This window comes from Macaca mulatta, chromosome 2 (assembly GCF_049350105.2).
Source record: "Macaca mulatta isolate MMU2019108-1 chromosome 2, T2T-MMU8v2.0, whole genome shotgun sequence".
NCBI classification, from domain to species: Eukaryota; Metazoa; Chordata; class Mammalia; order Primates; family Cercopithecidae; genus Macaca; species Macaca mulatta.
Window position 1 is genome coordinate 45,119,263 of NC_133407.1, and position 27,606 is coordinate 45,146,868.

The window sequence follows — 27,606 nt, forward strand, 5'->3', positions numbered from 1 at the left end:
GTTTCTGCACAGCAAAGGATACAATCAACAAAGTGAAGAGACAACCCACAGAATGGGAGAAAACATTTGCAAACTACCTATCTGACAAGAGATTTATAACCAGAATACATAAGGAGCTCAAGCAATTCTAGGAAAAAAAAAAAAATAATAATCCCATTAAAAAATGGGCAAAAGATCTGAATAGACATTTCTCAAAAGACATACGAATGGCAAATAGGCATTTGAAAAGGTGCTCAACATTGCTGATCATCGAACAAATGCAAATCAAAACCACAATGAGCTATCATTTCACCCCAGTTAAAATGGCTTATATCCAAAAGACAGGCAGTAACAAATACTGGTGGGGATGTGCAGAGAAGGGAACCTTCCTAAACTGTTGATGGGAATGTAAATTAGTACAACCACTATAGAGAACAACTTGGACGTTCCTCAAAATACTAAAAATTGAGCTACCATATGATCCAGCAATCCCACTGCCAAAAGAAAGGAAATCAGTACATTGAAGAGGTATCTGCATTCCTGTTTGTTGCAGCACTGTTTACAATAGCTAAGATTTGGAAGCAATCTAAGTGTTCACTGACAGATGAATGAATAAAGAAAATGTGGTACATATATACAATGAAGTACTATTTGGCCATAAAAAAGAATGAGATCCATGGCTGGGCACGACGGCTCACGTCTGTAATCCCAGCACTTTGGGAGGCCGAGGCAGGCAGATCACTTGAGGCTAAGAGTTTGAGACCAGCCTGGCCAACATGGTGAAACTCCATCACTACTAAAAATACAAAAATTAGCTGGGTGTGGTGGTGCGCACCTGTAATCCCAGCTACTCAGGAAGCTGAGGCAGGAGAATCGCTTAAACCTGGGAGGCAGAGGTTGCAGTAAGCCGAGACTGTCACTGCACTCCAGCCTGGGCAACAGAGCAGGACTCCGTCTTGGAAAAAAAAAAAGAATAAGATCCAGTCATTTGCAACAACATGGATGGAACTGGAGATCATTATGTTAAGTGAAATAAGCCAGGCACAAAAAGACAAACATTACATGCTCTCACTTAATTGCGGGATCTAAAAATCAAAATAACTGAACTCATGAACAGAGAGAGTAGAAGGATGGTTACTGGAAGCTGCAAAGTGTAGTATGGGCATGTGGGGGATGGTTAATGGGTACAAAAAAATACAAAGAATAAATAAGACCTACTATTTGGTAGCACAAAAGGGTGACTATAGTCATTAATAACTTAATTTTGTATTTTAAAATAACTTAAAGAGTGTATTTGGATGGTTTGTCACTTAAACGATAAATGCTTGAGGGGATGAATACCCCATTCTCCATAATGTACTTATTTCATAATACATGCCGATATCAAAACATCTCATGTACCCCATAAATATATACACCTACTATGTACCCACAAAAATTAAAACTAAAAAAATTAAAAGTTCAGATGATTGAGTTTAGTATTATACATCTTATCTAAGTATGTACTTTCTTCTGTTCACAGTATACTAGTCAGTAAAATAGAGTAATAAAGCTCATAATCATGATTTAATCAATTAGCTGAAATACAACCAAACTTAAGATAACACGTATCTTAAGATTACACAGAAATGGTCTTTTATATATATTTTCTTATTTTTAAAAAATTAATTTATTTTTTTTGAAACAGTCTCGCTCTGTTGCCCAAACTGGAGTACAGTGGCATGATCATAGTTCAGTGTAGCCTCAAACTCTTGAGCTCAAGTAATCTTCCCACCTCAGCCTCCTTAGTAGCTGGGATAATGGGTACGTGCCACCACACCTGGCTAATTTTTTTTCATTTGTAGAAATGGGGCCTTGCAAAGTTGCCCAGGATGGTCTTAAACTTTTGGCCTCAAAGTAATTCTTCCCAAAGAGCTGGGATTACAACATGAGGCACCATGCCCAGCCTGTTTATTTATTTATTTTGAAACAGAGTCTCACTCTGTCGCCCAGGATGGAGTGCAGTGGCAAGATCTCAGCTCACTGCAACCTCTGCCTCCCAGGTTCAAGCGATTCCCCTGCCTCAGCCTCCCAAGTAGGTAGGATCACAGGCGAATGCAACCACACCCAGATAATTTTTGTATTTTTAGAAGAGATGGAGTTTCATCATGTTGGCCACGCTGGTCTTGAACTCCTGACCTCAAGCGATCCACCCACCTCAGCCTCCCAAAGTGCTAGGATTATTATAGGCGTGAGCTACCACACCCAGCCTATTTTTTCAATTATAGTAAACAGTGGCACTAGTGAAAGAATGATTAATCAACAATGGCTAATTTTCAAACCACTCACTTATATTTGAATGAATTCTCAACACTTTAGGGAAAAAAAAAAAAAAAAGCTACGCTGGAAAAGACCCAACCAAAAAGAAGATATATTTTTGAGTTCTCCAAGCTATTTTCCCCTATTTCATCTTTTCTTGCACTTAGGATTCTTTGAGGGATGAGATTACGTTATGTCCCTTTGTCAACTTAGTGCCTCACACAGTGCCTGTAACATAATAAGCACTTCACATGTGTCTTTTGAGTAATACACACAAAGACCAACTGGTGAGGAGTCACCATCTCTCTATGCCTACTATCTGGCTGCTGGTTCCTATCATCCCCAAGAAAACCAAAGGTAAAAAAGGGTTTGAAGTTGGGTGCGGTGGCTCACATCTGTAATCCCAGCACTTAGGGAGGCCAAGGGAGGTGGATTGCTTGAGTTTAGGAATTCAAGACCAGCCTGGCCAACATGGCGAAACCCTGTTTCTACTAAAAATACAAGAATTAGCCAGGTGTGGTGGCACATGCCTATAATCCCAGCTACTTGGAAGGTTGAGGCACAAGAATCACTTGAACCCAGGAGGCAGAGGTTGCAGTGAGCCGAGATTGCACCACTGCCAGCCTGGGCAATAGAGCAAGGCTCTGTCTCCAAAAAAAAGTGGGGCAGCGGGGGTAGGGGGGCTTGAATTTAAAAGGACAGTAAAGAGAAAACAGAAAAAGGGAGTTGGAAAGTACTATGCTTAGAAATAAAATTCTAATTAGATTACAGCTTATGCCACTAGGAAAGAAAAGATTTATTTATTTATTTATTTATTTATTTATTTATTCTTATGTATTTATTTATTTTGCGATAGGGTCTCACTCTGTTGCCCAGACTGGAGTGCAGTGGCACGATCACAGCTCACTGCAGCCTTGACTTCCTGGGCTCAAGAGATCCTCTCATCTCAACCTCCTGAGTACCTGGGACTACAGGCACATGCCACCAAGCCTGGCTACTTTTTGCATTTTTAGTAGAGACAGGTTTCGCCATGTTGCCCAGGCTGGTCTTGAGCTCCTGGGCTCAGCAATCCGCCCACCTCGGCCTCCCAAAGCACTGGAATTACAGGCATGAGTCACCGCACCTCCCAGAAACGACTTTTAAAACATACAAGCATTTTTAAAACAAAGATAACTTTGGCTGCCATACATAAGGACCAGAGACAGAAAAGGACTGGAAGAAGGAAGGTTAACAGGAAGCTATTACTGCAGTCCACTAAAGAAGGAATGGTGGCCCAGATTACGGTAATATTAATAATAGTAGGAATGGAGAGAAATAGATGTACATTACCTTTTTGCTTCAGGCATTTTTATTAAGAAAAATTATCTTTGGATGGATCAGGTAAAACAAGCATTGATATCTTGTGCAAAATGGGCATTTAATAAATTTATCAATGAATTGGCGGAAATGAAAGCTCAATATGAACATGAAGATAAAAGACAGTTCCTAACTGCTCTAAGTAAACCTTCAACAAGGTATATTGCTCCAAATAAAATTCCACACAGCTGCTGGCAATCATTTAGGAACTATGGTGAGCAGGAGAGGTTACCAGAAGACTGAAGACAGAAAAATGTAGTACTCGTGTTCAAAAAGAGAGAAATGGGATCCTGTCAACTATTGATCATTGAAGTTAAACATAATTTTAGACATGATTCTAGAATCATTACTAAGAGAAGTTTGTGAACACTTAGAAAAAGTAGTGATCAGTGCTCCTTTAGCAGCATATATTCTAAACGGGAACAAATCAGAGATTAGCATGGCCCCTGTGCAATGATGACACACAAATTCATAAAGCATTCCACATTTTTACTTGACTTAAAAATCCTTTCCTGATACAAAAATCAGCCGGGTGTGGTGGCAAGCTCCTGCAGACCCAGCAACTCGGGAGGCCGGGGAAGGAGAATTGCTTAAATCCAAGAGGCCACCGCACTCCAGCCTGGGTGACAGAGACTCTGTCGCAAAATAAATAAATAAATAAATAAAAATCCTTTTCTGAAAAAAAAGACAAAAAAGTAGTAATCAACATACGCTACTGGAATATAGTATAGTTTCACTGAGGACAAGTAACGATAGGGTAAAAAAAAGGAGACATATAAAATCTGGGTTTTAGTAAGGCAATTGTCAAAGTTCCTCACACATTCCTTGTGAGAACTTGGAAACATATGAGGTAGATGATGATAAATTAGCTAAATTTCTAATTGGCTGACCAACCTGAACCAAAGAATTAATAATAAAAATTTTTATCACCTTTAAGAGAGGTCTTTAGCAGGTAAAGAACTCTGCCCTCAGCCCGCCTAGACAGCATTTTAATGAAAAATTTGCATGAAGGCAATGCCAAAATTATCAAACTTGTATGTTTATCAAATGCATAGATTTGATGACCAAATCAGGATTTTTTTAATGTCAACAGACTAGAAGCAATCTTACAAAATAAAACTTAATACAGACACATGTAAAGTCCTACCAAAAAATATTCTATTAAAGAATTTAGAGAGTATGACTTTAAGAACGGAGACAGCATGAACAAAACAATTCAACAATTTTAGTTGACAAGGAAACCAGTAGTAAAACAGGTATCATATATACATAGTACTTGGATGCCCCAATCCATTCTAAGTGACTTACGTATATACATTAATTATCTTCAGAATTGTATAAGATAGTCACTATTATTAACCCCATATTAGAGATGAGGAGACTTAGGCCCAGAGTGTTTACATAATTTACTCAAGGTTACCCAGCTGATAAACTGCAGAGTTAGGATCTAAACACAGGAAGGCTAGCCCCAAAGTTAATCTTCTTAACTAGTAAACTATTATAAGTTAACAGTGTAATGTGGTTGCCAAAGAAGCAAGTCTACTCTTAAAGTACATGCTTTAAAATCAGAGAGGTAACTTACAGTCTTCTATGCTAGTGAATACCTAATTTGGGGTACCATTCTTGTCGGAAGAATGTGGATGAACTAAACAAATTCACAAGTGGGCTATGAGTTCTGTGAGGAGATGCAAACGAAAACAATGACACAAAAGTCACTTACAGAGGTTAAAGACTGATAATATTTTCTAGAGAAGAAAACACTCAGTGGAATGTAAGTATCTTCAAATAGTTGAAAACCCACAATACAGAAGAGACAGTGAGGACACAATTTCTAGTTCAGTGAAAGAAATAATTTTATAAAAATTAGAGTTGTCCAAACATGGCGAGGTGTGTGCCTACAACCCCAGCTACTTGGGAGGGTGAGGTGGGAGGATCACTTGAGCCCAGGAGTTCCAGACAAGCTTCAGCAACATAGAGAAATCCTGTCTCAAAAATAAATAAATAAATAAATAGAATTGACCGAACATCTTTATCTCAGAAACTATGACACTATAGTCTCTCCAAAAAATATACAAATGTGTATAATTTTGCATAATATTTCCAAGAGTTCACAAGCCTACTTTCATATCTATTCATGCCGCACACCTAGTCATGTATCCCAGATTAAAATGGAAAGGATTTATGTATGAAGAGGTGAGTGTATTCGATTCTCTTTAAAATCCACTACAATTTAAAATTCTATGATCTAAAAGAACGCTCAATCTATGCTTTCTAGTTTCTTCTGAGATCCATTATAACACATATTGCAATAAGAGTTTAAAAGATGATGACAAGGAAGTACATCCCAGTTCAGTTATGTTGAGGGCACACAGCTCAGACAGTTAAGAATTTTGGCTGCAAGAGAAAAACTTCCATGTGCCACTTGGACTACATATTCACAAAAGTCGGGGTGGGAGGAATTACATGATCACAAAATGAGAATATGAAGTATTGCACACTAGAAAAATTCAGCTTTCTTTTTTAAACACCTAGAAATGAAGAGAACTGAAAAGTTAAGAGTTCAGTAAATCTTGGACCTTTATTAACAAATATAAGTGCCACAGTGCTGAAACTGCAACTGCACAGTCAGAACAACGCTACAGACACCATGTCTACTCTTAGACTAGACTAGTTACAGGCACTAGATGTTCTAATAAACAGCAAACACATCCAGAGCCAGTACATAAGTGTGACAGAATCTGGGGTCTAGGCATTTGATTTTTCTCCTGGTGCTGAGAATGGACACTGCCATTAAAGATTATAGTAATCTGATAGTGATAAAGGTTTAGCTAAATAACAGGCTAACCAATGAAATGGAAAAGGAAGCTGCAATATAGATCAATTAAACTATTTTTATATTTACTTTTAAGGAGAGACAGGGTCATGATTATGCCATATAGAAAATAGATGAATATATACTGACGAGCTGGAAAGAAAAAAACCAAGTAAATAACTTTATTTATTAGGTGGAGATAAATTCAAGCCATTAAGAGAAAACACATGGCCCAGAAAAAAAAAAATAGGTTGTGAAAGTCAAATGAAAAGATACAAAACTCAGATCTCGGGGAGAGAGGGGAAGGAGAAGGCTGTTAAAAGACAGCCTTGCTGAAAGAGAGCAAATAAGTGAGACAGTGAGTCTATGCCCTCTGAGATGGAATGAGGAAAAGATAAAAGTATTCATGGGCTCAAAGGTAGCTTCAGCAGTGAATATGGAAAAGGAATGAACCTGTTCACTGTCTCAACACTAAAAGGGAAATAATATAGGGTCTTTTTCTAAACCAGCATCCACGGCAAGTGCCTAACTAATACAAGACATTTAATACGTGGAGAATTTTCTTACGATTGCATTCCATACATTAGTTCATTCACTCCCTGAAACACACCGAATAGGTGGATGCATCTAATTTACAGATGGAGAAACCGAGATCACACAATAGAATATAGCACAGGCTGGTAAGAGAGACTGGGGCGCTCATCCACTTCGTTGTACTGTCTCTCAGCGAGATCCTGGGAAAACCCTTACACTTCTTTGTGAAGAGAGACCTTGGTTTCCAGATTTTCTCAAAGGAGTCTGGGCCCAAAAAGCGATCCTCTACTTCAGAGAAAAGTTCCTTTATGGGGCATATGAGGTTCTTCAAGCACACAAAGCTTAGAAACTCTTTTTAAAAACAAACAAACACCTGGTGGAGACAGAGGCGTGTGAGTCATGAAAGGAGGAGGGAAAAATCGGAAAACCAGATTTAGAAGCCATCCTTCTTTGAAGAGAAGGAGAAAGTAGAAAGCAGCCCTTCCCCTCTTCTACGAGGCGTGACTCAGGGACGTTACCTCCCCCGATTTGCTCTATGCACTAAGAGGGTGACCCTCTCTGGCTTTCGACTCCGGCCCAGACACTCACGGGTTACCCGGCCAGGCCTGGAGAACCCGGGTCTAAACAGATGGGACTCGTGTGGGGGACAAGGGGGCCCCTGGGCGCAGGGAGGGAAACCTGCCCAGGAACGCGCTCGGCCGGGTCCAAAGGCCCTCGGCGCGCGGGCCCGCGCCCTCTCCCTAGACCTTACCGCCTTCGGCTGCAGAAGAACTGGCGGTCAAGCGAGGGTGTCGGGCCGAGCAGGGAGCGCGTCTTCGGGCGCCGCCGCTTCTGTGGCGCCCGCGCTAGGCGGCGGCCGGGTCCTGGTGGACTCACACCCGGGGAGACGCGGCCTGCCCGGTCAAGGCCCAGGAGTTTAAGGCCCCGGAACGCCGACCGTGCGCGCGCCCTTGAGCCTGCCCAAAGAGTAAGGGTCAGGGCGCGCCCCGCGGGCCGTGCAGTAGCAGTAGCGCCGCAGCCGAGATCGCTGCCGATTTCGTCCGCCCTCTCCCTGCCCAGCTACAGCCCCTCTTCCCCCGCGCGAGCTTTGGCGGCGGAGCAGCACGGTGCGCGCCGATTGGCCCTCGGGATGTGCGACGCCAGGCGCCGCTCCCCACGGATTGGCCGGGCCGGCAGTGCGTGCAAGGAGTAAACAAACCCCGCCCCCAGGCTTCTCTTGGAGAGTAGGGGGCCACCAGATGGAGGGGCGGGCCTCGTGCACTCAGCCACCGCCCCTTGGTTCCCCCTGTGGCCTCCCTGGGAGCCCTCCCGCAGGACCCGACCACCCCGCTTCCCCGCCGCCTCCAGGGACAGCTGCGGGCCTGAGGCCTAGAATTTTAGGCACACTTCCTTTATCCCTCCTGTCTCATACCCCCTACTCCCACCCTGCGACTTGGGTGGGAATCTCTTTTCCAACTGACCCCGAAGCCGGAAAACCCCAGCTCTCTTGGAAAGAGGGGGACTGGGCAGTTCCATCTCGGTCCCCAGGCCTTTGCCGGGTCGCCCTGGGGAAGCATCAATAAGGGACAGAGGGGCGAGTGATCGTGAGTGAGGCTATGCGTGGAGCCAACTGTGGGACACCTTGAAATTATTCAGACAATGGGTTACAGACCACTGGGAATGTGGAGGTTCTTCAGTATCCAGGCAAGTTAATATCCAAACCAGGACAGGTCATCACGTCCCGCGGAAACTGCACACACCCCAAATGCCCGTACACTTGGTTCCATATGAAAACATTTTGTTCATTCATTCGTGCCGATGTGAAAAACCCTGTGCAAGCAGCGCGTTAAAACGATTAGATCTTTCTCATTTTACTCCAACCAAATTTTATGTTTGTTTTCGAGACGGGGTCTCGCTGTCACCCAGGCTGGAGTGCGGTGGCAGGATCACGGCTCAGTGGAGCCCTGATCTCCCAGTCTCACAGCCTCCCGAGTAGCTGGGACTACAGCCCTGCGCCACCACACCTGGCTAATTAGAGACGGGGTTTCCCATGTTTCCCAGGCTGGTCTGGAACTCCTGGACTCAAGAGATCCTCCGGCCTGGGCCTCCGAAAGTGGTGGGATTACAGGCGTGAGCCACCGCGCCTGGCCCCAGACACTATTCTTGACATGGGGAGACATCAGTGGACAAAATAGAGACAAAAACTCCTACCTTCAGGGAGTTACATTCTAGCAGGATAGGAAAGATAATATGCAAAAGAATAAGCAAAACAAAAACTACATTACATGCTGATATTTGTGCTATGGGAAAAAAAATAAGCAGAGGTGTTGGAGGAATGGCTTCAGTCCTAAATAGAGTGATCAGGGAAGGTAGCACGGAGAAGGTGGTATTTAAGCGAATGTCTAAAGGAGGTGAGGTAAGTAAGAGAGCACTTTCAGATCTTTCTCTGGGGCAGGGCATAATTGCATGTAACTAGTTGTGAGAGTCCAAGAATGTCAAACGCAGTACTCCATTGACTGATTCTAAAATGCAAAAACCCCAATGGAGTGATTACTTCACATTCTCCAGTAACAAATCAATAAAAATTTATTCAGTTTCCACAAGAAATTTTGTTAAGGTTATATTCAACAAATACTTTTCACTCTAGGTACCACATATACAAAAATCAGCAAGACAGACAAAACATCCATCCTCAAGGAACTCAGTAGCAGAGGAAATGGATTGTAAACCACCTCAATTCAATGTGTAAGTAACCATGATGAAAGTACACACACAAAGTGCTTGGGCTAATGTAGGTAAAGGGGTCGCTGTCACAGAGGAGCTGTAACTATCTTAGGATCTCTTTATCTATAAAAGAAACTCAGTACTAAATTTGGAGTGAAGCTATCAGGGATTCCCTAACCTCTTTATAGGTTAGAGTCTGAAGATACTAGGTTGAACCATATGAAATTGCTGATAGTGGGCAATTTTCATATGGTTCAACTTACTCTCTTGCAGAGGTAGTATGAGGATTTTGCCATGTAATGCATGTAGTAAGTGTTCAATAAATGATGGCAATTATTATATTCATTGTATAATATAGCTTTTGAAAAAGATTTAAAAGTCAATGTTTTGTAACACCTTCCAACACCGTTACATAAAATGGGCAGTGAAAGTTTCAAATTTTCCATATACTAGTTTGATTTAGTTGTGAATTTCCATGACCTAATCAGGATATGTTGTAAAAGACAGTAAATGTTAGTTTCACAGCAGGCCAAGAAATTCAGAATAAGGAGGAACAGCTTGGTTTTTAAGCCAAAAACTGAGAATTCTCCAGAACAGAATAAATTGTCAAGTTGCTACAGGGAAGAAAATTCATGTAAATCAATTTTTCATTCCCACTCATAGTTCCAATTTAGCAATTTGCACAACAGTCAGCTTTCTGTCTTCTTTCTTATTTCCCCATTAAGGGATCTTATTTCCTCTGAAAAGGAAAATAAAGTTTCTATCATCTCCAATGCCAGAAAGTAGACATCTGAAATGTGACAGAACATTTATTGATTCTGCAAACACTTATTAAGCACTTATTGTATGCCAAGAACTATGCAAGGCATTGGCAATACAAACACAAATGTCCAAAGAGCTCCATTCACTGGCATTCCTTATGCTTGGAATAATCCCCAGTTCACCCACAACTCACCTGCACATGCCTTCTTATCTAAACTTAAACAACACTTTCTCCAGAAAAGCTTCCCCTGAGTCCCCATCTCCAACTCTTTTCCCATATTTTCTTTGACTTTCTAACATTCATTAAACTTGTAATTACTCACTAGCTACCTGCCTCCCATTAGACTACAAGCTTCTAGAATCAAAGACATATCATTCTAATCACTGTCATCTCCTCAGTGCTTAACAGAAGTTCAATGTTTTTATTGAATAGATGAGAGTCCATAGCCCAGCAAATCTGGAAAGAGGAGAGAGGTATAATAAAGTCCTCTGCTTAGAAATATGTGGGCCACTGAAGAGCCAACACAAAGAGATTGTGAAAAAGACGGGTCCATTCCAGTTAAACCCGAGGCATTTCCATGTGCTGCCCGCTCTCCTGGCACTGGATACTGCTTTTGCAGGTGGAATTACCAGACTCCTGGACCACTGCCTCTCAAACTTTGAGATGCACAGTAATCACTTAGGGAATCTTACAATTCAGGCTGTAAGGTGTGGCTTCAATCCTGTATCTCCAACAGGCTTCCAAGCGATGCTGGTGCTGCCTCACCAGCCAAAAATCACACTTTGAGTAAAAAGGTCTTTAGTGACACCTTTTATCACATGAAAAGATCTGCAGTTTTCAGAACAGTTTCAGATTTTTTTTAAAGCTTCTTTTCACACCAAATCCATCTAGTGACTGACAAAAGAAATAACACTTTAAGTGTAAAATCTGGGTCTTGCTTCTAGAGACAATCCTGTTATGTACAGTTTAATCACCTTAATAGGACAGAGTAGAATCGAAGCCTTGGAATTTCCTCAGGGAAGGATTCAACTTCTCCCCAGGTTTCTGAAATGACTGCATTAGAGCAGTAGAAATATTTCAAAGTCACCCTTAATAAAAGTAATCCCTTAATATCAAACAAAATATTTTTTAGGATAAAATATTTTATTCACCGTAAAAAATATAAAGTAAATGTGAGGTATAAGGAATCATGATAAACCCTCATGTACCTGCTTAAGCAACATATTAATAACACCATTGAAGCCTCATGTGCCCCCTACCAGTGTATCCCCACAACTTTCCCTTTTCAAAATAACATCTTAAATTCTGTGTATAATTTCCATGTTCTTCTTTATAATCTTAACACACGTGTATGTATATCCAAATAATATATTGCTTAGCTTTTCATGTTTTTGAACTTCATAAATTTGGAATAAAATTTATTATTCATCTGCAATTTTTGTTTTGCTCTTTTGTTTAAGAGGGTCATCTATCTTGATGGGTGGTCATTCATTTTCACTAATACAAAAATAACATTTACATACTCCATTCTATTTTATTACTTTTTGTTGTTGTTGTTGTTGTTGTTGTTGAGACAGAGTCTCGCTTTGTCGCCCAGACTGGAGTGCAGTGGCCGGATCTCAGCTCACTGCAAGCTCCGCCTCCCGGGTTCACACCATTCTCCTGCCTCAGCCTCCCGAGTAGCTGGGACTACAGACGCCCGCCACCTCGCCCAGCTAGGTTTTTGTATTTTTTAGTAGAGACGGGGGAGTAGCTGGGACTACAGACGCCCGCCACCTCGCCCAGCTAGGTTTTTGTATTTTTTAGTAGAGACGGGGTTTCACCGTGTTAGCCAGGATGGTCTCGGCCTCCCAAAGTGCTGGGATTACAGGCTTGAGCCACCGCGCCTGGCCTATTTTTTTTTAATTTTATTTTGAGACAGACTCTTGCTCTGTTGCCCAGGCAGGAGTGCAGTGGTGCAATCTCAGCTCACTGCAACCTCTGCCTCCCAGGTTCAAGTGATTCTCCTGCCTCAGCCTCCCAAGTAGCTGGGATTACAGGTGTATGCCACCAGTCCCGGCTAATTTTTGTATTTTTAGTAGAGATGGGGTTTCACTATGTTGGCCAGGCTGGTCTCGAACTCCTGACCTCAAGTGATCTGCCTGCCTTGGCCTCCCATACTGCTGGGATTACAGACGTGAGCCACCGTGCCCAGTACATAATCCATTCTCTTATTGAAAGGCATTTGGGATTTTTACCTTTTTTCCTATTCAGATGCTATGAATATTCCTGTCTCCTTTGTACATGTGAAATTTTCCATAGGGTCTTAGATTATGAACAGGGGTGACAGTCAAAATATTTAAAAACTGGTAATGCACAGATCTTAGCTGGTTCTCCTTCCCCACAAACACCCTGACACAATTTCTTATGTGCAGTTGGTTTATTTTGGGAGATGATTCCAGTGAACTGGAGTGGGAGATAGCAAGCATGAAACATGAAGGAGGAAAAGCCAACCCCATGTATTGTGGGTTACTGAGATGTGTTACTGCGATGATCACTGCTGGAGGCTACTGAGGCTTGATCCTGGACAGGACTCTCCAAGAAGTTTTGAAGAGCACACTTCAAAACTGTCCACTTGAAGGACAGAAGAGGGGCATATTTACACACTGGCTTCCATCTTCACTGTGAAAAAGTTGCTCTGTTGGGTGTCAACTCTCTAGTACTTCAAGGTTTGGACATGGGTGAAAATAACAGAGAAGTTCAGACAAGTGTTCCAAGCTGACAGGCAAGGAAATCCCAGTCCAGAACAGGAGATATGATAAGGCAAAATGAGGCAAGGTGTTGTCAGCATACACTGGGGCAGCTGATTGCTCCAACAAGTGAAATAAAAAGGTGAGCCAAGATGATAGGAAGTGGGGCAAGAGGTGACCAAAACTGATATAAATAATTGAATGATAAATTAATGGAGAATAAGAGACAGCTCTTCCATACAGTAGAATTCAATTAATAAATAAAAAGGCATAATGGAAATAGAAAATCACCATTACTAGGCACTCAACACCGGAATGATTGTTGCAGGAGAGAACTATCCATGGACAGTAAACTAGTGAGTGAAAAGTGTGATGGCAAACAGTATATTTACGTGGTCTTAAAGTATCTTCTCAGAAAATTCTTATTAACTACTAAAGAAAAATAGTAACCTTGCAGTGGAAAAATCTGGGAGACACTATCTTAATCTATCTTAATCAAGTGATCAAAGTTAACATCATCGGTAATAAGACACAGGGATATAGCTTCATGATAGGATGCACTGAGAAGTCCACAATATCACTTCTGCAGTATTTTAACAAAAGTGCAAAACCTCAGTCTACACACAAGAGAAAATCAGGCCAAGCCAAACTGAGGAACATTCTATAAAATAACTGCCAGTACACTTCAAAAATGTCAAGGCCATGAAAAAAATAGACTGAGGAACTGTCTCAGATGGAAGAGACTAAGGAAACATGAAAATTAAATACAATGTGGGATCCTGGACTGAATTCTGAACCAGAAAAAGGACATCACTCAGAAAACAGGCAAAATTCAAATAAGATCTGTAGATTAGTTAAGACTGCTGTATCAATGTGAATTTCCTGGTTTAATTGTATTATGGTTATACATGATGTTAATTAGGAGAAGCTAATGAAAAGGGAACTCTGTGTACTATTTTTACAACTTTTCTGTAACTCTAAAATTGTTTCAAAACAAAAAGTTAACAATTAAATACCAGGGGATCTTATTAAAATACAGATTCTCATTCAGTAGGTCTGCGATAAGGCCTGAAATTCTGCTTTTCTAAAAAGCATCTAGGTGATGCTGAGACTGCTGGTCCCAATGACATATTTGAGTAGCAAGACTTTTTTCCCCCAGTTGTACTGAGGTATAACTGACATAGAATAAACTGTACGTAAAGTGAATAATGTGATGAATTTTGATGTATGCATACACCCATGAAACCATTGCCACAATCAAAATAATGAATTTATTATTGGGAGATGATTCTAAATAGGTTTCTCATTTCTGTTTGTATTGCAAGCAGAGACACTGTGGCTTTTGTTGTAAGACAGAGATGGTGTCTCCCTCCACAGCAGAGGGCAGTTTTGTCCAACAATCAAACATCGTGAAAATAGTTTTCCTCTGGGACAAGCATCAGACAGGTTTACTTCCAATCTATTACAAAAGACTCAGGTGTCCTGAGCCTGAGGTTCTTCAGCTTTACCATAAACCACTGCATTCACAGTATCAACCTGAATGCTCCTCACAGGACTTAGGAGGCAAGGAGAACCAACGTAAATATGAAGATAATTAATGCTTGCTGTGCCGTGAGTAATAAAATCTTTAATCTCTGAGGCAGGAGTCTCATATCTTTTGTCATCAGCACAGGTTGAGCATCCCAAATCCAAAACTCTGAAATCCTAAATGCTCCCAAATCTGACATTTTAAATTAAAAACTTTTTATTACTAGAGACAGCATGTTGCTTGCCCAGACTGGAGTATGGTGACATGATCATATCTTACAGTGACCTCCTGGGTTCAAGTGATCCTTGGGCCTCAGTCTTCCAAGTAGCTGGAACTACAGGCATGACCATCATGCCTGGCTGATTTTCTTATTTATTTATTTATTTTTAGTAACAAGATCTCCCTCTGTTGCCCAAGCTGGTGAAATCTGAGGCTTTTTGAGCACTGACATGATGTGCGAAGGAAATGCTCGGATTTGGGTATCGGATTTCAAGTTTTCAGATTTTGGATGCTCAACTGGTAAGTATCCATAATAAAGATATTCCCCCCCCCAAAAAATCTTAAACTCGAAATACTTCCGATCTCCAGCATTTCAGATAAGGGATACTCAACCAGTATCTATAAAACTGTGGGAGACTAACTTGTTAGCTTCCAAAGTTGAGTAAAATTTCAGACTCTTCTCAGTTTTCGACGGTGTCTGGTGATGAAGATTGGGATGCTAATAGAAATAATGGTTTTCTGGAAGACAGAAGACAAGGGCTCCCATGGGCTGGGTGAAAGGATGAGAACTCCCTGGGATCTGGTAGCAAATGTTCTTGCTCAAATGGTGGGCAAGGGGGAAGGAAAATTTGGCAAATCTAATGTATTTGCCTTATAATCTTTCCCCCTCCCCCGCTTTTTTTTTTGAGACAGTTTCCCTCTCATGTCCCAGGATGGAGTGCAATGGCACGACCTTGGCTCACTGCAACCTCCGCCTCCCAGGTTCAAGTGATTCTCCTGCCTCAGCCTCTGGAGTAGCTGGGATTACAGGCACGTGCCACCATACCTGAATAATTTTTCTATTTTTAGTAGTGATGGAGTTTCACCATGTTGGCCAGGCTGGTCTCAAACTCCTGACCTCAAGTGATCCTCCCACCTCAACCTCCCAAAGTGCTAGGATTACAGGCGTGAGTCACTGCTTCCAGTCTAATCTCCACCTCTTAATGGGTTCTGTTTCTTTCTAAACAGCAAAAAATACACCAATACTCAATATCATCATCATCTCTTTTTTTCTACAATTTCTTTTAAACAAAACCCATTCTTCAAAATTATTGATACAAAATAACCAGAGAAACTTCAGCAACATCAGCTCCATATATTTCCATCATGTCCCCTGTTCCATGTCCTCTTCAATAGACTAATTGCTTTGAACAACAACAACGACAACAAAAATGCATGACAAAACCAAAACCTCTTCTTTTCTTCAAACAACTCAATGTTCATCATTCTTCTACTATGAATGTTCATACATCTTCTACTATGAAATAATACCGTGGGCTCATGAGAGACTCCACTATGGTCAAGGAATGGAATCCAGATTATCTGACTGAATCTTCCACCCATATAGATGTCACTAAATATGTCTGTGAACTCGAAGCAAATAACAGAGAAACACAAAATAAAAATGGCTTTAATATACCAACATGTACAGATTATTCAGTTTCATTGTAATTTCCCAATAATTTTAAATTATAATTTTCAGAAAGGATTTTTAACATCTGCTAGGCTAATTCCATGAAATTATCTTTTCTCCAGTTATTTATAATCTTTCTAAATAGTTTAAAATACAGCATATTTTCACAACAAATTTTATTTTCCCCACCACAAAGGATTATCCCACTTCTCTAGTAATTTCCTTTGTGCAAGAATGTAGAATATAGACTAATCAGCCTAAATAGGATCTAAAAAGGCAAGGTTACATAAAACGCTTCTTGTCTAACCATATTAAGGCCCAAGTTTGCCTAGAGTCACAACTGTAGTTAACAAGTGCTATTTCTCTGGTTGTTTTTTGTTTTGTTTTTGTTTTTGCAAAGTTTCGCCATGTTGCCCAGGCTACCCTCGAACTCCTGGGCTCAAGCGATTCTCTGGCCTCAGCCTCCTGAGTAGCTGGGAATAGAGGAGCATGCCACCATGTCTGGCTCCTCTGTGACTTTCTTAATGTGCAGAAACCAGAACAGGTAATAGTATTTAATAAGAATGTCTAGGTAATTTTTTTTTAAATCCAAAAGTTAAAGTAGACAAAAAGGGAAGGGAAAAATTCATATGCAGATGAAAAATATTTCTATTACTGTGGATCCTTGATTTTTTGTATAGATCTTAACAATGATTTATGAGGTTCTCAATGACAATTTAATAAAACTGCAAAATTCATTAAGAACATCAGAGAAGGCCAGGTGCAGTGGCTCACGCCTGCAATCCCAGTACTTTGAGAGGCCAAGGCAAGCGGATCATGAGGTCAGATCGAGACCATCCTGGCTAACACGGTGAAACCCCATCTCTACTAAAAATACAAAAATTAGCTAGGTGTGGTGGTGGGAGCCCGTAGTCCCAGCTACTCAGGAGGCTGAGGCAGGAGAATGGCGTGAACCTGGGAGGCGGAGCTTGCAGTGAGCTGAGATCGCACCACTGCATACTCCAGCCTGGGCGACACAGCGAGACTCCATCTCAGAAAAAAAAAAAAAAGAATATCAGAGAAATAAGATTATGAATTTACTGAGGCATACAAATTGGAATCTACATTTACCATCTTGCACAAATAGGAAAGTTTCTAATAACTTATTAACAAAATCATTCTGAAACCTTTACACAAATCAGCCTATTTTAAATAAAAAGGTTAGAAACATTATAACTATGTACAAAGTATATACCTGTATACTTAACATTCTAAGTAAAGATATCTTTGAAAATTTACTGTTACACAGTATTAGTACCATACTCTATAATGAGCAAAGAAAGAATATGAGAACTCTTGGGCTCAGTACATTGTAAATATGTTCAAAATGCTATATACATTTTGCCTGGAAAGATTTTTAAAAATCCCACATAATCACATAAACCACTGGACTGATTTTTAAAAACTTTAAAAAAGATATTTAAAGATATGGCTCATAAATGACGAGTTGATGGGTGCTGACGAGTTGATGGGTGCAGCACACCAACATGGCACATGTATACATATGTAACAAACCTGCACGTTGTGCACATGTACCCTAGAACTTAAAGTATAATAATAATAATAAAAGATATGGCTCATTAAGCAAACATTTAGTGATCATATCTTACAGCAGCCTCAAACTGCTGGGCTCAAGTGATCCTCCTGCCTCAGTTGGCAAATGGGCAAAAGACATGAACAGAAATTTCACTGAAAAGGATAAACAGAATGGGCTGAAATAAGAAATAGTGACACCACCAAATGCTGGCGAGCATGCAGAGAAACTGGATCACTCATACATTGCTGGTGGGAATGTAAGTGGTACAGCCAGTCTGGAAAACAGTTTGGCCGTTTCTTATAAAGATAAGATTCATTTAAATGGGAGTCTCTATATCATTTGTTTCCTAAACATCACAGGTATCTATTTAAATACAGCCATTTTGTAATAGACCAAATGTATAGTAAAGTGGGGAAAGATAGTAGAAAAAGAATAACAAAGAATTTCAGAAATATCTGATTTTGCAAGCACCTGTCTCTGTCCTTCCCACTTCAAGATCATTCCTGCATTCCTCTAGGAACAAGGGTCCCATGGGAATATGATGACAATGCAGCCAATGACTTAGGTGCCAATAGATGCTGGTGCCAAAATATTTATGGCTATGAGGTTTCAAAACTTAAAAAAAGAAAAATGATTCCTTTTTATTGGAAAGGGGATTTAAAAAGAAAAACAACCAACATGATTTTGAATCATCTATTTAACTTTTTTAGATTACCTTTTTGACTGGTTCAAACCAGAAGACCTGGGTTTGGGTTTACAATAAGACAATTCTGGGACCAAGTAGGTTGTAAAAGTCCAAGGTGTGTTTGGGTTTTTTTTTTTTTCCTCTCCCTCTCTCTCTCTCTTTTTTTTTTTTTTTTTTTTTTTTGAGACAGAGCCTCACTCTGTCACCCAGGCTGGAATGCAGTGGCCCAATCTCGGCTCACTGCAACCTCCCAGGTTCAAGCAATTCTCCTGTCTCAGCCTCCCAAGTCGCTGGGACTACAGGCACATGCCACCATGCCTGGCTAATTTTTGTATTTTAGTAGAGATGGGGTTTCACCATATTGATCAGGCTGGTCTTGAACTCCTGACCTCAGGTGATCCACCCGCCTTGGTCTCCCAAAGTGCTGAGATTACAGGCGTGAGCAACTGCACCTGGCCTTTTTCTCTCTTTTTTAAAATTGAGATGGGGGTCTCACTATGTTGCCCAGGCTGGTCTCGAACTCCTGGGCTCAAGTGATCCTCCCACCTTGGCCTCATACATTGCTGGGATTACAGGTGTGAGCTGCCATGCTTATCCTGGGGCTTTTAATTCTTACTGAAAACTATAGTCTAAATTTCCCAAAGGGATTCAGAATCCTTTGGGGGTAGATTCAAGCCTTCTAGGCCATCTCTGGGATGACTCTAGAATAACTTAAAGTCAAAGAACTCCAGGGGGTACATCTACATGTCTCCTCAAATAATTACAAAATTCTTGCCAGATTCCTGGGCTGGACTATTTTAGATTAAAGACTGGTCCCTTACAGGAGGGGCTATTTACGAAGTTCCTTCCCTATAGCACCAGAGTGTTTGGCACTCTCAAAATTCAATCTGTTAGTCATCTGCAGTCAAATATATAAAACCTGTGAAGAGAAAGGCTTCAATTAAAGCTTAAAAAGTTAATATATCTATGTGTATTTAGGGATGTGTATCTCTACACAAATGGTTTTTCAAATATATAAACATATTAAGAATTTTATTTTATTAAGACAGGGCATTGCCCTGTTGCCCAGGCTGGAGTGCAGTGGCACAATCATAGCTCACAGAAGCCTCGAACTCCTGGGTTCAAGCAATGCTCCTGCTTCAGTTTCCTGAATAGCTGGGACTACAGGGGCATACCACCACACCTGGCTAATTAAAAAAATTATTTTGTAGAGACAAGGTCTCGCTTTGCTGCCCAAGCTGTAGTTGAACTCCTGGCTTCAAGTGATCCTCTGGCCTCAGCCTCCCAAAGTGCTGGGATTATAGGCATGAGCCACTGTGCTTGGCCAAAAATTTTAAATAAACAATATGAGGATTCTAGCTTTCACTACAGAGTAGTTCCTCCTCCTCCTCCTCCTCCTCCTCCTCCACCTCTTCGTCCTCCTCTTCTTCTTCTTCTTTTTTTGAGATGGAGTTTAACTGTTGTTGCCCAGGCTAGAGTGCAATGGCACAATCTCGGCTCACTGCAACCTCCACCTCAGGGGTTCAAGCGGTTCTCCTGCCTCAGCCTCCTGACTAGCTGGGATTACAGGCATGTGCCACCACACCCAGCTAATTTTCTTGTAGTTTTAGTAGAGATGGGGTTTCTCCATGTTGGTCAGGCTGGTCTCAAACTCCCAACCTCAGGTGATCCGCCCTCCTTGGCCTCCCTAAGTGCTGGGAAGAGTATAGTTTTTCTTAATCCAACAGAAAAATATTTTACTCACAACAAATATAAATTGCCCCCATGAACAAATGTATGTAATATCAAGGATAACATGTGTACAAACAAAGTTGCACTAACAAAGTAAAAATGTATCCCACATACATGAAAGCAGTGCTAAGTTCTAGGGAAGCAGACAGTTTCTGCTTTCAGGGAGCTTCCAGTCTGGTAGAGATTTACACAGAAGGCAGATTAAAGAGACTGATGATCTCCTTTGTTCAGAGATAAAAAGGAAGCAAAAAAGCAGGTCAAATCAAAGATGATCTGCAGAATACATTAACCCTACACTGAAATCATGGACCTACTCCAGTAATTAAGGCTGCAGAGGTGGGGCTGGGTGGATGAAAACATCAGAAGACAATTACAGCATGAGTTACTGATTGATTGACTGATTGAGACAGGGTCTCACTTTGTCACCCAGGCTAGAGTACAGTGACATGATCTTGGCTCACTGCAGCCTCCACCTCCTGGAGCTCAAGTGATCTTCCCACCTCAGCCCCCTAATTAGCTGAGACTATATGCGTGTGCCACCACACCCAGCTAATTTGTGTATTTTTTGTAGAGATAGGGATTCGCCAGGTTGCCCAGGCTGGTCTCAAACTCCTGAGCTCAAGTGATCCGCCTGTCTTGGCCTCCCAAAGTGCTAGGATTACACGTGTGAGTCACTGTGCCCAGCTGAGATTTCTTTTTTCTTCATTAATCAGCAAAATAGAAACCCTATTTATTTATTTCAAGATACTTTTTTTTTCTTTGCTAACAACCATTTCCTAAGGTAAAATGAGGCAGAAAGAAAAGGAGTATGATACTATATGCACTGAGTCTTCAATTTTCTTCTAACAGCTTGTATCAGTGGCTTTCAACTGGGGGCAATTTTGCCTCTCAGAATGGCAATGTTTGAAGACATTTTTGGCCATAACTAGGGGGATGCTACTTGTAGCTAGAGGGCAGAGGTCAGGGATACTGCTAAACATCCTATAAAGTACAGCATAGCATCCCAAAATAAAGATTTATCCAGTCCAAAATGTCAATGCTGAGATTAGGAAACCAGGCCATGGTTGGATAAAAAAGATGAAAAAATCAGTACGTCTACAGTATAAAAGCAATTAGTAGCACTTTAAGATAGATTGAACAGGAACATTCTCTTCCTTGATGAGACAGTTGCAGACCTTCTAAAAATATCTGATAGATCCATAATGGGAAAATAAAACTTGCTGAGAAATAGCACAAATTTTTCTAAACTTCAAATACTAGCATACAAATGAAAAATAAACTTGGAAGATAGAAAGGACAAACCAGGTGTGGTGGCTTACACCTGTAATCCTAGCACTTTGGGAGGCCGAGGTGGGCGGATCACAAGTCAGGAGTTTGAGACCAGCCTGGTCAACATGGTAAAACCCTGTGTCTACTAAAAATACAAAAATCAGCTGGGTGTGGTGACACGTACCTGTAATCCCAGCTACTTGGGAGGCTGAGGCAGGAGGATTGCTTGAGCCTGGGAGGTGGAGGTTGCAGTGAGCCGAGATCATGCCACTGCACTGCAGCCTGGGCAACAGAACAAGACTGTCTCAAAAAAAAAAAAAAAAAAAAAAGAAAGGACAATTTTGTTGCTCAATTGATCTTATCAACTGTTTCTGCAACCACAAAAGCAAATGTGGTCACATTTCTGATTTTGGTTAACTCTGAAAATATTTACTAAACTCTTATCACTAAAAATGGCCACAAATATTAAAAATAAAATACTAGTTTTTAGATTCACAGAAGAAAAAAATAGCCACTAACACTTGAGGAGATGCTCAATTCCAATGAGAGACATTCAAAGTTACTTTCCAACATTATCTCAAAAGTATTGATCCTTTTTTTTTTTTTTTTTGAGACACAGTGTCGCTCTGTTGCCCAGGCTACAGTGCAGTGGCATGATCTTGGCTCACTGCAACCTCCACCTCCCAGATTTAAGCAATTCTCCTGCCTCAGCCTCCTGAGTAGCTGGGATTACATGCTGGCGTCACCACGCCCAGCTAATTTTTGTACTGTTAGTGGAGACAGGGTTTCGCCGTGTTTGACCAGGTTAGACTCCTGACCTCAAATGATCTGCCCACCTCAGCCTCCCAAAGTGTTGTGATTACAGGCATGAGCCAATGCACCCAGCCCAAAGTATTTATCCTTTATCTTGTGGTTATATGTTGGGAAAGAAGAATGTGGAAAAGTGAACTAACAAATTTTCAGGTATTAATATTACAATTTAGTATATTCTGACAAAAAGAATTATTTTCTATAAAATTACACCCATTGGCTGGGTGCAGTGGCTCATGGCTGCAGTGGCTCACGGCTGCAATCCCAGCACTTTGGGAGGCCAAGGTGGGAGGATCACTTAAGGCCAGGAATTAAAGACTATCCTGGCAACATAGCAAGACCTTGTCTCCACAAAAAAAGAAAAAGAAAAAAAATTACACCCACTGAGAAACAGAACGTGTAACAGTAAAACAACAGAGCAGCTTCCATGTGATTTTTGATAGGAAAGCTTTAATTGGGGACTAAGCTTTGTAAAAAGGATGTAAACAGGGGAAAGAATGAAAAGAATAAGATTTATCTACATAATGAAGTTTGACTTTTCACAGTAAATAAAATACCTCAATTTATTAATAACAAAAATATTTCCAAATGTTAATTAGTAGATTTAATTATACTATATATTTGCTACAATGCCTTCATCAGAAAATTTAATTAAGAAGATACTTGCAGAAATGCAACTTAACTTCTAGTTCTAGGCCGGGCGCAGTGGCTCACGCCTGTAATCCCAGCACTTTGGGAGGCCGAGGAGGGTGGATCACCTGAGGTCGGGAGTTCGAGACCAGCCTGACCAACATGGAGAAACCCTGTCTCTACTAAAAATACAAAATTAGCTGGGCCTGGTGGCACATGCCTATAATCCCAGCTACTAGGGAGGCTGAGGCAGGAGAATTGCTTGAACCTGGGAGGCAGAGGTTGTGGTGAGCCAAGATCGTGCCATTGCACTCCAGCCTGGGCAACAAGAGTGAAACTCCGCCTCAAAAAAAAAAACAACTTCTAGTTCTATCATATCTGTCTCCAAAATGGACATATATGACAGCAAAAACAAAATTCTCTATAAGTCTCTTCATTAGTTACAATACTATGTAACTAAAATAGCTAGTTCTATAATAAAAGGATTTTATGTGATAAATCCTGACCAAGAGAGAAATAAAGTCATTATTGCTGCAAATCCAAATGGAACCTACCCCAAATATAGGGAGGGGCAAATAAAGTGAAAACATGTTGGAAGGTGGGGTCAACTGCCTTAGGACAATTCTACATCCAACTTGACACTACTCACAACTTACTCCTCTTCACTGTTTCTTGCAAGAAAGTCTGAGAATGCGAGACTGTCCTTGCTGCTCCCTGTGGATCTCTGGCCGAGTGGCTGAAGGGCAATCCTGAGCATAGACACACTCTCCTCCCCTCTATCCGCTATCCGCTGCACATACTCAGAGGGATGAGTGGACCGAACAAACATCAAAAAAATGCAGGAACAAATAAAATACCCCAATAAAGGCAATTCTTAAGTGGTCAATAAATTAGGGCACTTTCTTCAAATTAAGCTCTGTCAATTAGGCACTTAATAAAAACAAAAGACATTAATACAAGCATCTAAACAACGAAGAAAGATAAAGAACAAGAGAAAGGCAAGATTTATGTTAACTACCAGCACGTTATACTTCAGTCAGAAGTTTTTGAAAGAAATATTATTTGAGAAGGAAAATAAGTAGCATTTTTCTGTTTCTTAAAAATCAATATTCTTTTTAGTTCATTAACTAAAATTAGTTTTTCAGTGTTTTCAACATAGAAAGAATGCTCAGATTTTGGTTGAACAAGGAAAAATTAAGGCAGTGTCTTTAAGACCAGTAAAGGAAAGCATTAACTAACTCATAAGCTTATCTGAGAGGGACATATTAAGCTCATATTTGGATATAATATCAGAAAATTATGGCTTTAAACATAAAATATTAATGTTTCAAAATTCCACATTTTCTCAGTTATTCTTTCTTTTTAGCTATATGTACTTCAAATAGCCCACTTAAATTTAAAGAATTAAATAAATACATTTCATGTAATTTTGGAACAATATGTGCATGGTGATTGACCCAGAACTATTAGCTTGGAAGGTAAATCATTATGTTCCTATGTACCATTGACCCAGTATAAAAAGGAAGAGGACCCACAACTGTCAAAATATGGTTGGAAATGACTAATGTCCCTTGGAATTTATTACAAAATAGAAGATATAAAGTTTTGAGGTATTGCTGCCTTACCATGATTTAGGGAAAAAAGTAAGAGTTTTTTTAAAGCAATGCTTCTTAAGTTATGAAGCTTATTTAACATTTTCTCCTCTTAGTCATTGTCATATTGGTTATCCCTGAGCTTCATCTCATCTGCATGTCACATAAACCAGCCATCTATAGTTTTGATCATTTCATTTAGTGTTATGTCTTGTTATACCAATTCATAGAGCGTTTCACTGCTTTGGCCCAGTTTTCCAGACTCATTTCATATTCTTGACATTTCTTCTGTGGCTTGAAAACCACTTCACTTTGTCTCAGTTTCTTTAGTTCCTCCTTGTCAGTCCAAAACCCTATAGATTAAAAAATTATTCTCAAATTTTAAGGCAAATCATGAGTCCAATAAAGTTTATCCAAAATCCTATGTGAGTTGCTGGTAGAAAGGTAAACAAAAACTATTTTTAAAACAATCCAAAATACTTTGTTACTTTTGAATTTTGTTAGATTGATCATTCCTGAAAATAATTATACCAGGATTTTCAAGTCTTTTGGTTTCTAACTTTCAGCTCAGTTTCTGTGTGGTGGGATACCACATCACTTCTAAAGTAGCTACCCTATGCCATCATTTAATTTCATAACTTGCTATTATTAAAACAATCCCAAGTGAAAAAAACAGTATATTTACTGGCCAGGCACAGTGGTTCACGCCTGCAATCCCAATGCTTCGGGAGACTGAGGAGGGAAGACCACTTGCTTAGGAGTTTGAGAGTGCAGTGAGCTATGATCGCATCACTGCACTCCAGCCTGGGTAACAGAGAAAGACCCTGTCTCTAAAAAAAGAAAAACAGAAGAAGAAAAAGAAAACAAAAAAAAAAGAAATAGGGTATTTTCTTTTTATGCAATTAAAATAAATGAAGATGCATTAAGATTTTTGTCTTACAGTTTAAGGTAAATGTCAACTTTCTGAAATATGCGTAAAATTCAAAGTTGGGGATTAATGTAATAGTTTCTCTTTCAAACTATAGTCTTTTATATAATTTATTTAAATTCCAATTTAAGACAATTTTGTAGTTCTAGCATAGACTGCTCTTTGCAGGAAGGATCATATGATATATAATAAAAAGCAAGAGAACTTTTTTTTTGGAGACAGCCTCATTCTGTTGCCCAGGCTGGAGTACAGTGGTGCGATCTCAGCTCCCTGCAACCTCCACCTCCCGGATTGAAGCAATTCTCCTGCCTGGGCCTCTAGAGTAGCTCGGCCCATAGGCATGCGCCACCATGCCCAGCTAATTTTTTGTACTTTTAGTAGAGATGGGGTTTCGCCATGTTGGCCAGGCTGGTCTCAAACTCCTGGCTTCAAGTGATCCACCCTCCTCAGCCTCCCAAAGTGTTGGGATTACAGGCGTGAGCCACAGCGCCCAGCGAGAACATTTATAACTAAGATCATAAGTCATCTGAAATGATACAGGTATGTTATTAGTAAGCTTGGCACATTTCACCTACTGAGCAGTCTATCGCACCTCTTTTGAAGTACTAACTGTCTACAAATCTTCATGAAGTACATTTTCTCTTACCAATAAAACTGACACATAAATTCTCCTTTGTAAAATGTTGTCAGGTCACATTCTTTTTCTTTACAGTCAACATTTTAGACTATCTATGTTTAAAGGTATTAATGTAGGCTGGGTGCGGTGGCTCATGCCTGTAATCCCAGCACTTTGGGAAGCCGAGGCGGGCAGATCTTCTGAGCTCAGGAGTTCGAGACCACCTTGGGTAACATGGTGAAACCCTGTCTCAACTAAAATATAAAAAATTAGCCGGGCATGGTGGCACGTGCCTATAATCTCAGCTACTTAGGAGGCTGAGGCACGAGAATCACTTGAGCCCAGGAGGCGAAGGTTGCAGTGACCCGATATCACACCACTGCACTCCAGCTTGGGCTAAAGAGTGAGACTCCATCTCAAACAAAAAAAAAAAAAAAAAAACTTAAATTAAAAATAAATAAATAAAGGTATTAATGTAGGCAAGTTTTTAAAAGAAAAAAATAGTTTTCATCAGTATACTATAGTTAGATAAATCTAGTCAGGAAAATAAATGTGTTTCTTAAAATCCTCATTTCCAGAATTTATTGTTTACATTTTAAGGCATATATATTTTAAGTCATTTTATTAAGTATGTATTGAGCAAATCCAATTTCCAGGTAAATTCATAAAATAAAGAGGATATACATAGTCTCACATTTCTGAGACAGAAGCAAATGTTTGAAATTAAATATAATGATGTAGATAAAACTCAAGTCACTGTGTTATGTATAAAAATAACCTGCATGTGGGGCCGGGTGCAGAGGCTCACGCCTGTGATCCCAGCACTCCGGGATGTCGAGGCGGGTGGATCACCAGAGGTCAGGAGTTTGAAGCTAGCCTGGCCAACATGGCGAAACCCCATCTCTACTAAAAACACAAAAATTAGTCAGGCATGGTGGCGGGTGCCTGCAATCCCAGCTACTTGGTAGGCTAAGGCAGGAGAAACGCTTGAACCTGGGAGGAGGAGGTTTCAGTGAGCTGAGATTGCGCCATTGCACTCCAGCCTAGGCAACAGAGGGAAACTCCATCTCAAAAATAAAACAAAACAAAACACAACAAAACAACCCTGGGTGTATCTGTTACTTAAAGCATTTTAAATGTTCAAGAGAATCTGACTTATTTAGTCTTATCAGGTGAAAAGTGGAGAAGAATTTGATTAACATAAGTATAAAAATGCTTATGAGAACTTGATTTACTATAATTATAGCTTAATTTATTCAATTTGTTTGTTGTTTAAGTATTTGTGATTTACCTTGTTACAGTTCTAAGTTTGCTCAATCAGGCATGTGAAAGTAATAAGAGAAAAATCAAACATACTAAATTTATAGGAGTTGGAATACAAAGGAGTTCAAATTT

General features: G+C 40.3%; 2 protein-coding genes and 1 non-coding gene across 50 annotated transcripts in view; 1 reads left to right on the forward strand and 2 right to left on the reverse strand.

Annotated features, from left to right (window-relative positions):
• Nucleotides 1-8,091, reverse strand: part of TFDP2 (transcription factor Dp-2) — a 197,046-nt gene extending 188,955 nt beyond the window's left edge. For 46 of the 47 annotated variants that reach the window (XM_028843368.2, XM_015131934.3, XM_015131938.3 and 43 more), the window contains exon 1: nucleotides 7,731-8,091. The gene's annotated coding sequence lies outside the window, so the exon portion shown is untranslated. 47 annotated transcript variants of the gene reach the window in all.
• LOC114676521 (U6 spliceosomal RNA) lies at nucleotides 4,023-4,124 on the forward strand. The gene has a single exon (XR_003727589.1). It is a non-coding gene; the product is annotated as a U6 spliceosomal RNA (small nuclear RNA).
• A 14,784-nt stretch (nucleotides 8,092-22,875) lies between the features above and the next one.
• GK5 (glycerol kinase 5) overlaps nucleotides 22,876-27,606 on the reverse strand; it is a 66,563-nt gene continuing 61,832 nt past the window's right edge. The window contains exon 17 of one of the 2 annotated variants that reach the window (XM_015131926.3): nucleotides 22,876-25,020. In XM_015131926.3, the coding sequence (XP_014987412.1) occupies nucleotides 24,872-25,020 (149 nt within the window). In that variant the 3' untranslated portion in view covers nucleotides 22,876-24,871. 2 annotated transcript variants of the gene reach the window in all.